The 14,776-nt window shown below is 36.1% G+C and overlaps 1 protein-coding gene across 4 annotated transcripts in view; it reads right to left on the bottom strand.

Annotated features, from left to right (window-relative positions):
• NAV3 (neuron navigator 3) overlaps positions 1-14,776 on the bottom strand; it is an 845,054-nt gene that overhangs the window by 578,987 nt on the left and 251,291 nt on the right. For all 4 annotated transcript variants that reach the window (XM_036866523.1, XM_036866525.1, XM_036866526.1 and 1 more), the window contains exon 2: positions 6,929-7,335. In XM_036866523.1, coding sequence (XP_036722418.1) covers positions 6,929-7,000 — 72 coding nt within the window. In that variant the 5' untranslated portion in view covers positions 7,001-7,335. The remainder of the gene's footprint in view (positions 1-6,928; positions 7,336-14,776) is intronic.

Genomic DNA, 14,776 nt, shown 5'->3' with positions numbered 1-14,776 from the left:
CTGGCCCCAGTGCTATTAAATCAGGTGGCCCTACTCATGAGCAGGGAGCGTGCTATCCATAGACACGAATCAAGCAGCTCAGCCCACTCCCAACCCCTCTGACTCTTCTCTGCTAACACATTTGTTGTTGCTCCCCACTCCATTCTAGTGCCAGCTTGTATTCTGATTTTGTGATAAGCCTCAAATCTACGGTCTTTGGAAATGAGGAATAAATCTGTTTTCCTGATTTTGATACTCAGCCCTCTTTAATGGTATGTATTCATGCATTCACAGGTTCTTACCCACGTGGCTACCTCAGGGTAATAAGCTTTCTGGAATCTCAGTCCTCATGTTTATACTCATCCTGAACCTTAAGAGAGGCAGATGGACATGGTTGAACTATTGTTTTAAAATTATTGTGCTATGTTCAAATGTATATATTTCTACAGTCAAATGGAGAACAGTCCCAGCCCCTTTAGAAACAGAATCTTAAAGAGAAACTAACAATGATATGATCGGCCATTCAAGGCAGGGCAGCAAATATTATAAAATTTGCTTTTAAAAGTTATGTATTTATATATAATAGGTATAAATATATGTTTAAAATATAATGATATATGTATAAAAAGGTGAGAACAAATCAGTGCATTAGCGTAGTACAAGTTTTCTACATTGTATGTCTACATATTTTTTCAATATATTTTAGAAAAAGATTAGTCTCAGTCATTCCGTCATGAAATAATAAAAGCTTGAATAACTCATGTGCTAATATCAAGACAGAGGAAGGTATTTATGAAAAAAACAGGAATTAAAATTTACTAAACCTTATATGTTTGTATTAATACTGAGATCATAATTTATGACAACTAATAACCATAATAACACTTTATATATAATTCTGCCTTCAAAATGTTCAAAACATATATAACTCAAGTATCATGTATTTCAGACTTGTCTATTTTGTCTCTTTATTTATATGCAGATTATGTGGTCATTATATCTGTTGATGTTTTAAATCCACCAATCAGGAAAAAGAACATGGTCTAGTTTACAACAAATGAGAAGAACCATGAAGCATGGTTCAATACAATGTTTACTTTTATCTATTTCCAGCTCTTTCTGTTATCCCAAGTCTGTTTACACTGAAAATATATGTAGTCAGAAGCAAAAAGGCCAGTGGCCATACAAACTTTCAGAAGTCTATTTGAGGAACACGAATGATATAATAGAGGAAGTTTTAAAGGAGGTTCTATCCAAGTTCAGATTTGAAAGAGAAGCTTCTAGAATCACTTCTGAGCAGAAAAAGAGCTCACCTTATCTAATTCATCCTTAGAGAACTCCAGGTCAAGTGGCTTAGAGACGGCTGTTTATAGCATCCTTTTTATAAAAGACGAAGGGGCAGAGGAAGAAATTACGGGCAGTCTTAATCGGCATCACAATGTGTCACAATGCCAGTACTAGTTTCTTAGTGAACCTGATATTCATATTTGTGCCCATACCTGTATTCCAGATTTATATAATAACAGTGCAAAATGGCTGCTCAATGTACAGTTGTCCCTTGAACATACAAAAGTTAGGGGCATTGATGCCCTCGCAGTCAAAAATCCACCTATAATTTTCCACTCGTCCTCTGTACCGGAGGTTCTGAGTCTGAGGTTTCAACCAACCATGGACCGTGTACTGTAGTACATATTCACTGAAAAAAATCTGCATGTAAGCAGACCCACACAGTTCAAACCAGGTGTTAATAAAGGGTCAACTATATTTCAAAAATTAAGAGTTTGAATAATCGGTAACGAGATGACTAGTCAATTTCGTTGAAACCCCCAGACAATCCATTCCTATTAGCGCTCATGCTTCAGGACTGGAGGATTAATAAACGATGTGGTTTTGCTTCAGAAACCTCATCCTCCCTCATGGTCCTTTTAACATATATTGTACACACTAACAAAAAAGAAGTCAGGCAGATTTATAAAGATAAAGCACCGTGTAATGAGTCCAACCTTCAAGAATATCAAAGAATGAAGGGCTGAATCTATCCTAAGCCTCTCTTCTATAGCAATTTATCTTTGTATTTTATCTTAAGAAGACAGATCTTTCATCAGTCTCCAACATAATTTCAAGTAGTCCTCAACACCTGTGAGAATAATCCCAATACACTTCTTAACTCTTATACGATGTTGTTTTACCATCACTGCAAGAAAATGCAACAAATGTAGTCTAAATTAAAAGAATCAGCACACTAAAAGAAAATAAAAATAAATATTAGGCTAGCTTTAAATTGATAAAGTAGTTTTACTCTATAAAGCAGTGGCAACCATAAGTGGGTAAGATTTTTCAGTAAAATTATTAGAGTAGCCCAACACAGTCATATACAGATACACACACCTGGATCATACTTCTGCATGATGTCAACAGAAAAAAAAAAAAAAAAAAAAGAACAAAACTAGTCTATGCGGATAGACAGTGATGAAGCACTCACTGTCACTTACAGATGATGCTTTCTCTAACTCCCCACTTAAACTTGATTTTAAGTCCACAATATCACAGGGGCTGCCCTTAAAATAATAGGCTTGCTCCATCAGTATTCCCTTTTCTATTAATAAACACAATCATTGCTCTCATTTTCCATGATTTTCCACATCTTAAACACTCTTATTCACTACACCCGGAGTATGTCACTTCTGAAATAAGTGTCATCTCTTAGAAAGAAAGACATGATGTGTTGGAATTTATCTTGAGTTTTTTTGCATGGCAGTGTGAAAATAATGCTAACATGTAAAAGACATGATTTTAGGAAGTGACAAACTGAGATGGCATTCATCTTGGACATTTCCATAAAAGTAAGTACCTCCGCATATATGCAATAATACTGCTCATCCCTTTCTGGTTTAGAGAATAGAGGAACAAAATAATTCCAACAGGTCACTGTATATTTATTGTATGTCACTGCCATAATTTCAAAATGTGTATCCTGCTACCCTTTTTAGCAGTACCTAGTAAATTGTTGACTATGACAAATTGTTTGGTTTAATATACAAAATATTCATGGAGCAATAAAGCAGTGTCCCAGGGCTGTCTGGACAGCAAACTGCTGCAATTAGACTGACAGTGAAATCTACTGAGCTGTGTTTTTCAGTTCAAGGTCACAAGTAATTATACAGAAGTGACATTTGTACCTTAGGGCTTTCACTGTTCCAGGAGCTTTTGCAGAAATAATTCCACAAAGCAATACAATTAGTGGAAAGCAATATACCAACTTCACTGGCATCAATGAGCAAACAAGGGTCAAAAGGTAAAGTTTCCAAAAATAAACACCTCATTATGGGCATTCAGGAGCTTTTCGATGCCATCATAATTCTCCCATCTGGGACATTCCAGAAGCTGAATGCCAAGAGGAGGATTATGGGCCAATACTAACTGAAAGGTCTACTGATAAAAATCACAGGAATCAAAAAGACAACTGAATTCCACGTAGTCCTGCACTAATCCAAGTTGATTTGAAATTCTTAGAAGTATTCTCAATTCCTCTAAGAGCCACATTTCTGGTTTATCCATAATGAAGAGCACTTCAGTATAGGATTTGTGGAGATGATAGCTTTTTAACTTTCAAGTATGTTTTCCTATGTTCAGACTTAGTGAGGTGATGAGGCATTACTTAAAAGAAGTCCAAGAGAATTCACACACAATTTTGAACCCTTTAATTTTGAATAATACTGTGTGTATGTATCTTTTAGTATATATATTCTTGAGGAATTGATCATTAATGTTTACAGGACCGAATATCTTAAAGAGGTAAAAGCAGTTTTTATCTCTGTAAGAAGGTACTTTCTTAATAAATCAGAAAGGACCAAGCATGTGCGTGGTATATAGCAAGTACTCCACAAATGATCTCTTCCCTGCCATTTACCTACTCATTACAGTAAAACACATATTCACAAACTCTCATGCTCAGCATCCTAAAAGTTTCTATTTAGAAGCAGAGCAAAATAAGTACTAATCCACATATTTTAAATTAAGAACAAAAGCTAGTGAACTATTTATATACTGAACAAGAAATCGGTTGTGCAGAGTACAAAATAGGAGCCTATACTCAAGCCAGTTAAACACAGCTTGCTTTGAATGTCTACCATACATATGTCAAACTGTGAAAAGGACACATTTTTCAGTAATACCAGAAAAATGTTTCACCTCTGTATTTTCAAGTTGTGAGTTAGAATTGATGCATTTTATTTCACTGATGTAAAACACTGTGCCTGTTAAATTAATTCATCACAGAGGACTACAAACACTTAAAGTAATTACATGAATGATCTTATAATCTCTACTGGCAATTGTGTGGTGTCAGGATTGTGCCCAAAGCTTAGTCTATAAAGATTTATGATGCTACATTTCATTTTTCTCCTTAATACAAACTCACAAATCTGTCATTAGACTAGGTATTCCTGCTGACACTTAACAAATTGAAATCTTAAGGATTGATCAACTGATCAATCAACATCTGAGTTTCTGACTTATTCACTGCAAATGCCTACACCAATTGGGTGGCCAGGAGATCATTAGAACCCCATTTTCCATCTTGATACTGCTCAATGAAAATGTTCATTCCTCCCCCATCTCCCTACCAACTAGAAGGTAAAGCTACAGGGAAATAGGGATCCTCTTGTACCACAACACCAAGCTGTTTTTTTAATATTTTTTCCACAGAATCATGGATCCTCATCGTTTGTCTAAACTTTTATATTCTTTACGTGCTAAACAGTCCTTCGTGAATTGGCCTGGGCGGCTAAGCATCATTACAGACCATTATTTAAAGTTCCATTCAAGAAATTTTCCAAATGACTTTTAAAATTCATTCCATTCCATTTCATTCCATTCTTTAGCTTGCAATCCATTCTGTGTTTGCAAAAATATCTCTTATTTGGGAAGTGAAAGGATAGCACTTGTAGAGGTACTTTGCTTTCTTGCCAGAAAAGCAGGGCTTCTATCAAAAATCAGAACTCTGTAGTATTAATTGCTTACCTAACCCACTTCCCTCTTGTCAAATGAAAAATAATGAACAACCTAAAAGTTGAGAATTCTGTTTTATTCGGGCGGACGAAACTGAAGACTTTTTTGCAACAAAGACCAGGCAGTCAAAACATCAAAAGGTTACTGTTAATTAAAGAAAACCAGATACCTCAAGTTAAGGAATTTAGTGCTTTTCTATGTATGGGAAGATGCAAGAGTCAGGGCTCACTGAAATCATTCCTTTGATATGCACCTCAGCTATCTGGGGCCAGCGTCCTATGCTTTCTCAACCTGAGTCTCCTCAGGGTGCATCTTCAGGGGTAGTTGCAGTGGCTGATGGTGGGCATCCTGTTTCTATCCTGAGTTCCCCCAGGGCTCACTGTTGGGGCAGCTACAATGTGATGGCTTGATGGCTGTAACATCCGTTTTTAATGATATGGCAGGCAATATTTTTCATTCACACTCTTCACTAGCCTAATACAGTATGCAAATTACCATCAGTGTGAAGGACATTTTAAAAATGTGAATAGAGAAAAAGGATTAAAGGCTCCTCAGTAGTTAAGAAATTGAAGGGCATGCTTTAGACGGAAACTTAGCTTGCCAACTCTTTCGGATTAACACCCTTAGTGCTAACAACAGCAAAAAGAAAATGCCGACCGTTTAAAACACCAACAGCATTCTTGGTAACACACTTATTTGTGCAGAAATTTATACCCACAATGAACTGAAAACTGACCAGGCATCTTAGATTTTATAGTACTTAGTGTTTTCTGAGATTTACTTATACTGAAGGTAAATTCAATGAAGGAACCAAACTGGCACAAATAATCCATCCATCTCTGCCTGGATTGATGCAAAGGGATCCGTGTAGCCCCCAATCCAGTGGCACTGGTCATAAGATCAGAACAAATTAATAAGCTGTTGACTCTTTATGGCCTCTTCTAAATTTCTTACCTCTAAAACTGTGAAAGAGCTAGGTGTCTTCTGGGAGTACAAAGTGAGTAGTAAATAATTTCTGAGACAGATGTAAAAACAAACCTTAATCATGCCCCTGAGACCCAGTTCTAGCTAAAAATCTTCTTTCTATTATCTCACTATTCCTTGCTTTCGTGCCTTAGCCAGTGGGTCCCCACACGCATCTCCTGTACTAATGGATTCAATGAAAGGCACCACAAAAGAGAATATATTTCATTATGAGCAGGCTTTCTCTGCTGGGCACCATCTCTGACCCTTCTGATAAGTGCTCTCACAACAGTGCAACAGTTTAGCAGGTAAGAGTTTCTAAAAAGGTAGAAAAATGAGGTTGAAATGTGACCCTCAGTATTCAATTCCCAGCTTCCTACTCAGAAGCTCTCTAAGACCATTTAAAAATATATATTAGCACAGTCCTTTCTTGATATTTTCCATTAGTTCCTTAGACATCACACATGAAGAGGCAAACCAAAGCTCACAGTTGCCTCACAACTCTCTTTCTAGGCTAGCTGGAAAAATGAGAAGCTGATGTGCACCAAGGACATGAAATCAGAGAATTTCAAATGCCAACTATGCCTCCTAATAGCAGCAAGGCAGGTGTTCTCTTTTAGGAGAGCTATAACTTGCTCCATTACTCCAGAGATGCCCCAGGACTCATACCTCATCCTGGATCTCAGAAAACTGTTCACATGAGGTCAGGCCAGCATGTCACTAGAATCAAGTCAAGGGTGAGCAAACACAGCAGAATCCTTTACAAACCCACTGGATGGATGAATTCAGAAGACTTTAGAAACAAAACCACTAACTGATAATGAAATCCAGACCCATAGCAACACTTGGCTACAGGATTAATTTCCATGAAATACTATGTTATTTTATCTCTCAAAGCACATTCATTTTCAATTTATAAAATTCTATGTAAGCAAAAACAAAAATGACCAAGCAAAAGGAAATGTATTTGTATTACCTTCTTCTGATCTTCTAGCTTGTGACTCACTGGATTCTTTCCATGTCTGTTCATCTCTGAAGATAAATCCATCACATTAGGTTCTTACCCTTCACAATGGAATCTCTTCAGAAAAGCAGCAAACTAATCCAAGATGCAATCACCAGGAAAACACTGGAATGCCACATTTCCCATCACGCACCGTGTCTGAACTTCATCAACTCCAAGGAATGATTAAAAAATCCATTGATTGAATGGAAAACATGAATTGTGTAATTTACTCCTGGGACTTTCCAAATCAGCATATGGTTTTAAATGCGGACTTCTCAAAAGCAAAATATTCATCCAGGAATTTTAACTCCAACTGCTATCTTTTTCTTTCTTCACAGTTTTCCATTTTAATAAATAATTACACAGTTCCTGTAAACCTGTGATAAGAAAAAATAAGCACACAGTTAATTCTCCCCCACCACTTATAGTACAATTAATGAAAACTTCATATCTGAAATGTCCAATTTAGAAAAAGATTGTAGGCATGGATTATATTTCACATAAAAGTAATAGCAAGTGAAAGGCATTATTCTTTAACCCTATGGTCTTTAAAATACCAATTATAACACCTGAACCAAAAGAGATTAAAACCAGGGATTCATAGCACATCAAAGCAAAAAATCAACAGGGAATACACATACATTCACCAAACATGTATATGCTCCATGGTCCCCCTCATTAATTTCAGCATTCATAGAACTACAGAATTCAGAAAAGAGCCCAATATAACTAGACACTATGCTAGACTGACACTTTTCATAAACAACTTTATTTAAACTTTAAAATGAATCTATAAAATGGTTCTTATTACTCTATTTTAAGATGAGGAGATTGAGAGGGTAAGTAAATTTTATAAGTCTAGTCAAAAAAGTGTAACAGGACTAGAATTTGAATTCAGATACCTTTGGCTCCAAAACACATTCTTTGTCCTAGACATAGCTGTGTCAATTCATATTACGTATTTTATTGTCCACAAGGATACCATAAATGAGTTTATTAAGTGCCTTGCTAGATTATGAATGCACAGGGCACTCTCCTTATAATCCAGTGGTTTCCAAACCCAGCCAGAAAACTGAATCTACTGGTAATAATCTTAATCACATAGATTCCCGGGGTCCATGCAACCCTGCTAATTCAGAAGCTACATGGCAGTGCCTGCAAATCTGTTCTGGGTTTTGTTGTTGTTTTTCCATCTCTTCTAAACAATTCTGATGCAAGAAAACCACGGAAGAGTTGAAACCTCCCGCTAATACAGGGCTCTTCCCAAACTTGTCTGCATTTTGGAATCATCTGGGAAGCTTCAAAAACTGCTGACTCTTATGTCTCATCCCCAGAGACTGTGATTTAATTAGTCTGAGATATGGCCTGAGTCTTGGAACCACTGATCTAATATATATATATATATATATATATATATATATATATATCCCCTTTACGTAACTGACCAATCACTGCATGAATACATCAAACAAGAGGAAACTTGGTGTCTCAGAAGGCAGCTCTTTCCATACTGGAGCAGTTCCAGTCTTTAAATTGTTCTTCCTAATTTGGAGATGAAGTCTGCCTTCCTGAATGTGTCTGTACATTTGCAATTATTTACATCCTTGTAGTCCTCAATGTACACAAAATCTTTTAAACTTCCCTTTTCATCTGACAGTCCTTCAAGTATCACCTTAGTGGGTTAACCATCCCTAGTGCCTTCAACAATTCCTCACTACCCTGGTTATTACTTAAACGGCTTTACTTGTGACATGACCCATAAAATGTGCTATCCAGAAATGAGCACAAGGGTCGAGCATGGCACGCTCTCTTTAAGAACTCATCTCCAGGTACCACAAAACATGCCAGGCCAAGCATACGACAAATGATAAAGTAGACAGATAATGCTTGAAGATCAGCTCCTGAACTGTTTCCTGACTAGTCATTCTTTTGCCAAGCCTTGCTCCTTCTACAACTCCTCTGCTCTGCTGCTTAGGTATTTTTACTACATACTATGTAGTACATAGTTTGTGTACTATGTGAATGTTACCAGCAAAGGAAACTGCACGGGCAAAGGCTTGGACATAGGAGAAAACACAGTCCATCCAAGGAATTCAAAGAAATTCAATGAGAAGCCACTGCAAATGTTTAAGAAAGAATGTAACATAAAATAATTTTTTATTTTAAAAGTTTGTCTTAACTAAAATATGGAAAATAGATGGGAGAGAACAAAACCTGTGGCAAGAGAAACCTTCTAGGGATTGTTAGAACCATCAAAGAGACAACAGCATTCTGAACTAGTGTAGGAGCTGACCGGTGGGAAAGAATGACAAAACTGAGTGACATAGTACATAAAAGGAGGAGTTGACAGAATTGGTAATTGATTGGACATGTGTGTGGTTTAAGGGTGCATGAGCATAGGGACAATGATATCATTACCTAAGATAGCAAATCCCACAAGAGAAGCACTTTAGACATGGGGAAGATAAAAGAATTTGTAAAGCAAACAAAAGATGCTTACTAAAATCCAGAAAATTCCAAGCCAATCTCACTGATGGACATAGAAGTAACTGTCCTAAAGGAATACTAGCAAACTGAATCCAGTAAAATATAAAATGAATCATACATCAATTCCAGGATGGTATCACCCCAGGAATAAAAGACTGGTTTAAGATTTGAAAATCAATCAGTGTAATTCACCACATTCACAAAACAAGGAAGAACAATGATATGTTCATCTCTATTGGTGCAGAAATATAATCTGACAAATTAAACATTGATTCGTGATCAAAACAAAAACCTCTTGGCAAATGAGGACTGGAAAGAGACTTTCATAATCGTCCTTTATCTGATAAAGTATATTCATAAAATATCTATAGCAAACATATACTTATGGGTGAAAAGTTAAAGACTTTCCATTTGCTCAGGAATAACACATAAATACCTGCTAACATGATGTCTATTCTATATTGTACTTAAAGTCCTAGCCATGCAGTGAGACAAGAAAATATGAGAGAGGGAGAGAAACAGAGACAGAGACAGGGGGAAGGAGGGGGAGGGATGGAGAAGGATGCAGGCAAGCAGTATAAGCATTAGAAAGGAAGAAAAAAAAACTGTATTTGCAAATGTCATGATGATATATATAGAAACTACTAAAAAATCAAGAGATAAATTACTAGAATTAATGTGTTCAGCAATTTTCCTGGATACAAATATACAACATTCCTTTATATTTCTTTATAACAGCAACAAATACTCAGAAAATGAAACTCTAAAAAGATACTATTTTATGCTGTCACTTAGAATAACAAATATCTTGGAATGAATCTCATAGAAGACGGTCAAAACTTTATGATAAGGCAATAAAACACCATCAAAAAATAAATATCTAGATGAATAGAGGGCTTATTAATAAACTAAGATTCAGTACTGTAGAAATGCCAACTCATGCCTAAAGGATTTATAGATTCAGTGCATTACTAATCAAAATCCCCAGTTTTCTTTTTACAACTCTAGAAGATGCTCCTAAAATATATATGGAAATGTAAAAGACCAAGAAAATCCAGGACACTCATGAAGAACAAGTTGCAACTATTTGCTTTACCAGATGTGAAGACCTATTATCAACCAACAGTAAATAAAAAGGCATGTAACTGGTACAAGGGTAGACAAGCTCACCAATGGAACGCAAGAGCCCAGAGAAGGACTCTTAACACATATGATCACATGATTAATTACAAAGCTGAAATTGCAAAGCTGTGGGGAAAAAGTCTTTTCAATAAAGAGTTCTGGGTCAATTGGCTATTCATATGGAAAAAAATAAAACTTGACCTCTACTTCACACCAATAATCAATTCCAGGTGGATTGTAGACAAAACAATAAGGCTTCTGGGAAAATATTTTCATGATCTAAGGGAAGGGAAAGATTTCTTAAACAAAAGTCACTAAACATAAAGAAAAAATATAACTAAGATTAGATTAAAATCAAGAACTTTTATTCATCAGATTGTACCAATAAGAAAATATAAATGCAACCCATAGAGTAGGAAAATGTACTTGTTACACATATAACTACACGTAAAAACACCCAAAAATCGAGCAAAGACAGGCAACAGTGAAATATATTTGAATAAGCACTCCAAAAGTAATAATAAAAATAGAGATGGAGAACAGATTAGTGGTTGCTACGGGTTAGGGATGGAGAGAGAAGGTAAGGTTGCCTAAAAGGCATGACACAAGGAAGCCTTGTAGTAAGAGAACAATGTTGAATCTTGATTGCAGAAGTGGTTGTATGAACCTACACGTGTGATAAAATTGCATGGAACAATACACATACACACACAGATGAGTGTATATAACGCTGTTGAAATAGGAATCAACTCAGTGGATCATATTGATACCAATCTCCAGGCTTTGACATTGCTCTACAGTTATGCAAGATGTCACCATTGGAGGAAACCAGGTGGTAACTGCTTCTACCACTTCCTGTAAACCTGCAATTATTTAAAAATAAAATTGAGAAAAAAGAGGATGTACAAATGGCCAATAAGCACATGAGAAATGAACACCATCCTTAGCAATCAGAAAAACGCTAATGTAAACCATAATGAGATATGACCTTTCATTTACCTAAATGGATCAAAATAACAAAAAATGACAAAACCAACTGTTGGCAAAGACATGGAGGAACAATAACACTGCTGGTCAGAGTATAAATGGGTACAACTATCTTGAAAAAAAATTAGTATTTCCTACTACATTTGAAGATACTTATACTATATAACTCAACAATAATACTCCTAGGCACGTACTGTTAAAAAAACATATGCATAGGTGCATCAAGAGATACGTACAAGAAAGTTTCTTCAGAATGGCAAAAAAAAAAAAAAACACAACTGGAAACAACACAACAACATTAGAATAGGTAAATAATTTGTGGTATATTTATACAAAGGATAACTATACATTAAATAAAATGAATAAACTATAGATATACATATCAACATGGATGAACCTCAAACACACTAAGAATTTAAAGTCCAAACAAAAAAGTGTATACTGTATGATTCCATTTTTATACAGTTCAAAATCTTGTAAAACTCTACTACAGTGTTAGAAGTCAGGAGAGTGGTTACCTTTGGTGAGGGGGAAGGAAGGGGTTTTGATCGGAGTTTGGAGCGCTATCAATATTCCATTTTTTGACTTGAGTGGGCATTACATGGATGTTAGCTTTATAACAACTCAGTGAGCTGTAAATTTACATTCTGTGCAGTTTTCCTGATGTCTAACATACTTCATAATAAAAAATTTAGCTAAGAAAAAACACAGATACATCTATGTCTTTAGTATTCCCATGTCTTTAGTCTCCCCAGCAAGCAACAACAACAACAAAAATTCAAGTTAGACTAATTAAACTTGTTACTAGTGGGCATTGTTCTTCTTTTTTAAGGGTATGGACCAGCTGTTTGATTATGGCACAGAGTTTTGTCTGAGAACAATGTCAGCCTTACCAAGACATGGTCTATTAACTGTCAAAAAATGTATTCATCTCTTGACTTCAAACATCTCTCCTACCTTCTTTAGAGTGATGAGTTATTGTAGTCTATCAACCATACTTTTTATACATATATATTTATATCAGTATAAAATAGAATTTCCAAAGTACCATTAATGCTCTAAGTTATTTAAATTTACCCACCTTACCTAATACCTTTAATTACAGTGTTAAAAGTCATCTAAAAGACACATAGCACTGAGTGCCTAATATGTACTCAACATGGTGCAGGCCCAAAATAGTCAAATTTCAAATCTAGTCCTTGTCTTTACAGAGTTTACAGTCCAGTGGGGAGTCAGATTTAAATAAAACCAAGGAGTATCAGCGTACTCTTCAACTTTGTCCAACATCAAAACCTAAGCATACGGATGAGTTTACACCAATGATAAAAGGCAATTTCACGTGGACAGAATTTATTGAATATTATGCATATAAAAATTAATTTGAATATGACTTCAGTTCATTTTAAATGCATAAAGAATCTAATATAACTTATGCTTACTTTCATGGAATAAAAACCATTTATGATAAAACTAAACTAACTGGCGAAAAAAGAACAGATTATGTATACTGAAAAGATTCTCACAGGTTATTCTCTCATATGGAGGTAACTGTCAATATGTCATATTAATTCTCTTCTACTCTTACTGAATAGAATTCAGTGGTTGGGTTCGGTAGTGAAATCCATTTACTTTATGCGTAAGTATAAATACTTTCATTTTTCTATAGCTTAAGAGAAGGTTTCCATCTTGCTCAAACTCATCTAGAAGTCCCTCACTTAGATTCAGGATGAAAAACATCATGAATGTGAGATTTTTGAAATGATTTTTGAGTGACTGGGGTATGTGCTACTTCCTAAAATATCCTTCTCACGAGAATTTTAAGGGGACCACTCAGAGAGCTTCCTTCCATTTGTATGTTCCCTGCAACTGAGAAAACACAGAAGCCCAGTACTTGAGTGAGGTAAGGTGGCCTGTGGCAGCAGGGTAGGGTAATGCATCTGTGAAGTAAATTGTAGCCTTGTCTGATCGTAGATCAAAGATGTATATGCATCTTAGGATAGGAATTGTGGTAGGAACGTTTGCCTGAATTCACTTATGAAAGGAAAGGGATCCTGCTCAAAAGAGTAATTTGCCAGGGTAGGTAAGGGACTCCTGCAGGAGGAGGCTGTAGGTACTGCTGGGAAGAGAAGCAAAGGAGAGATCCGAAATGTTCATTCTCAAGGAGAGGTCATTACCCAGATCAAGGGAGGTGAGATCAGAGGGCCCCGACAGTGAAATCTTCAAACATCTCAGGCAAGTAACCAAAAGAGTTAGTTTTAAATATCCCCCAGGCCTATAGACAATGAAGCCATTAAGCCAATACTGGCCATAAAGTCAGTATCAGCCAATAAGCAACTTCTACCTCTATACCTCTCGTCTCTTCCCCACTTCCCCTACAAAGACCCTAGTGAGTGGGTGAGGAGGTGAACAAAGAAGGTTCTTTCCAACTGGCTAAAGTGGGGCAAGGAGAGGCACTGGTACCCAGTCTTGGTTTGATTGAAGAGGAAGAGCTTTTGAATAATGATGTGTTTATAAACATATTGAAATAAATATTCTAAATTTTGAATTGAAACTTGTTTTGTGACCTAAAGTGATCATAAAGCTTATATTATCTAAAGGTGAACAAAAACAGGAACTAAGCCAAATTTCCATCCAGGGACAGACAAACAATTCTACTCAGAAGTCTGAAGAAAAAGGACAGAAGTTTGGAATAGAGATTTGGATTTAGGAGTCATCAGTCTAAAGAGATCACTCATAGAAGTTACATAAATTGAGAAAAGCACCAAAGGCATACCTCCAGGAAAGAATGAAATTGTCTTAGATACTACTGCCAAAATTATCTCAAAAAATGCAAACATGATCATGACACAATTCAAATTCTTCAACAGTTCCCTAACTCCTAAAGCCAAAAAGAAAATCAAAATCAAAATTCCTTAGCATGTCATTCAACACTCTACCCTATCATGATCCCTTCTTAACTTTCCAGCTTCATATATTACCACTTCCGAGCTTATTTTTTTTATAGTTACACCAAAAACCTTAAGTTCCTGAGTACAATATCTCATTCTACAACTTGAGCATTCTACAACTTGGCCATAAGTCCCACACATCCACTTTGCAAACTCCCACTTGTCGTTAAAAAGTCTCCTCAAATCCATTTCCTCTCCAAAGGCTCCACTTTCTTTATGCTCCCAACCCTACTCCAGACAAGTTGGCCCCTTCTTCCCCAATGTTCTACTAGTA

This window comes from Balaenoptera musculus, chromosome 10, assembly GCF_009873245.2.
Source record: "Balaenoptera musculus isolate JJ_BM4_2016_0621 chromosome 10, mBalMus1.pri.v3, whole genome shotgun sequence".
In the NCBI taxonomy this organism is placed as follows: Eukaryota; Metazoa; Chordata; class Mammalia; order Artiodactyla; family Balaenopteridae; genus Balaenoptera; species Balaenoptera musculus.
The sequence above is the reverse complement of the archived record's forward strand: the minus strand, read 5'-3'. Positions and strand labels throughout refer to the sequence as shown.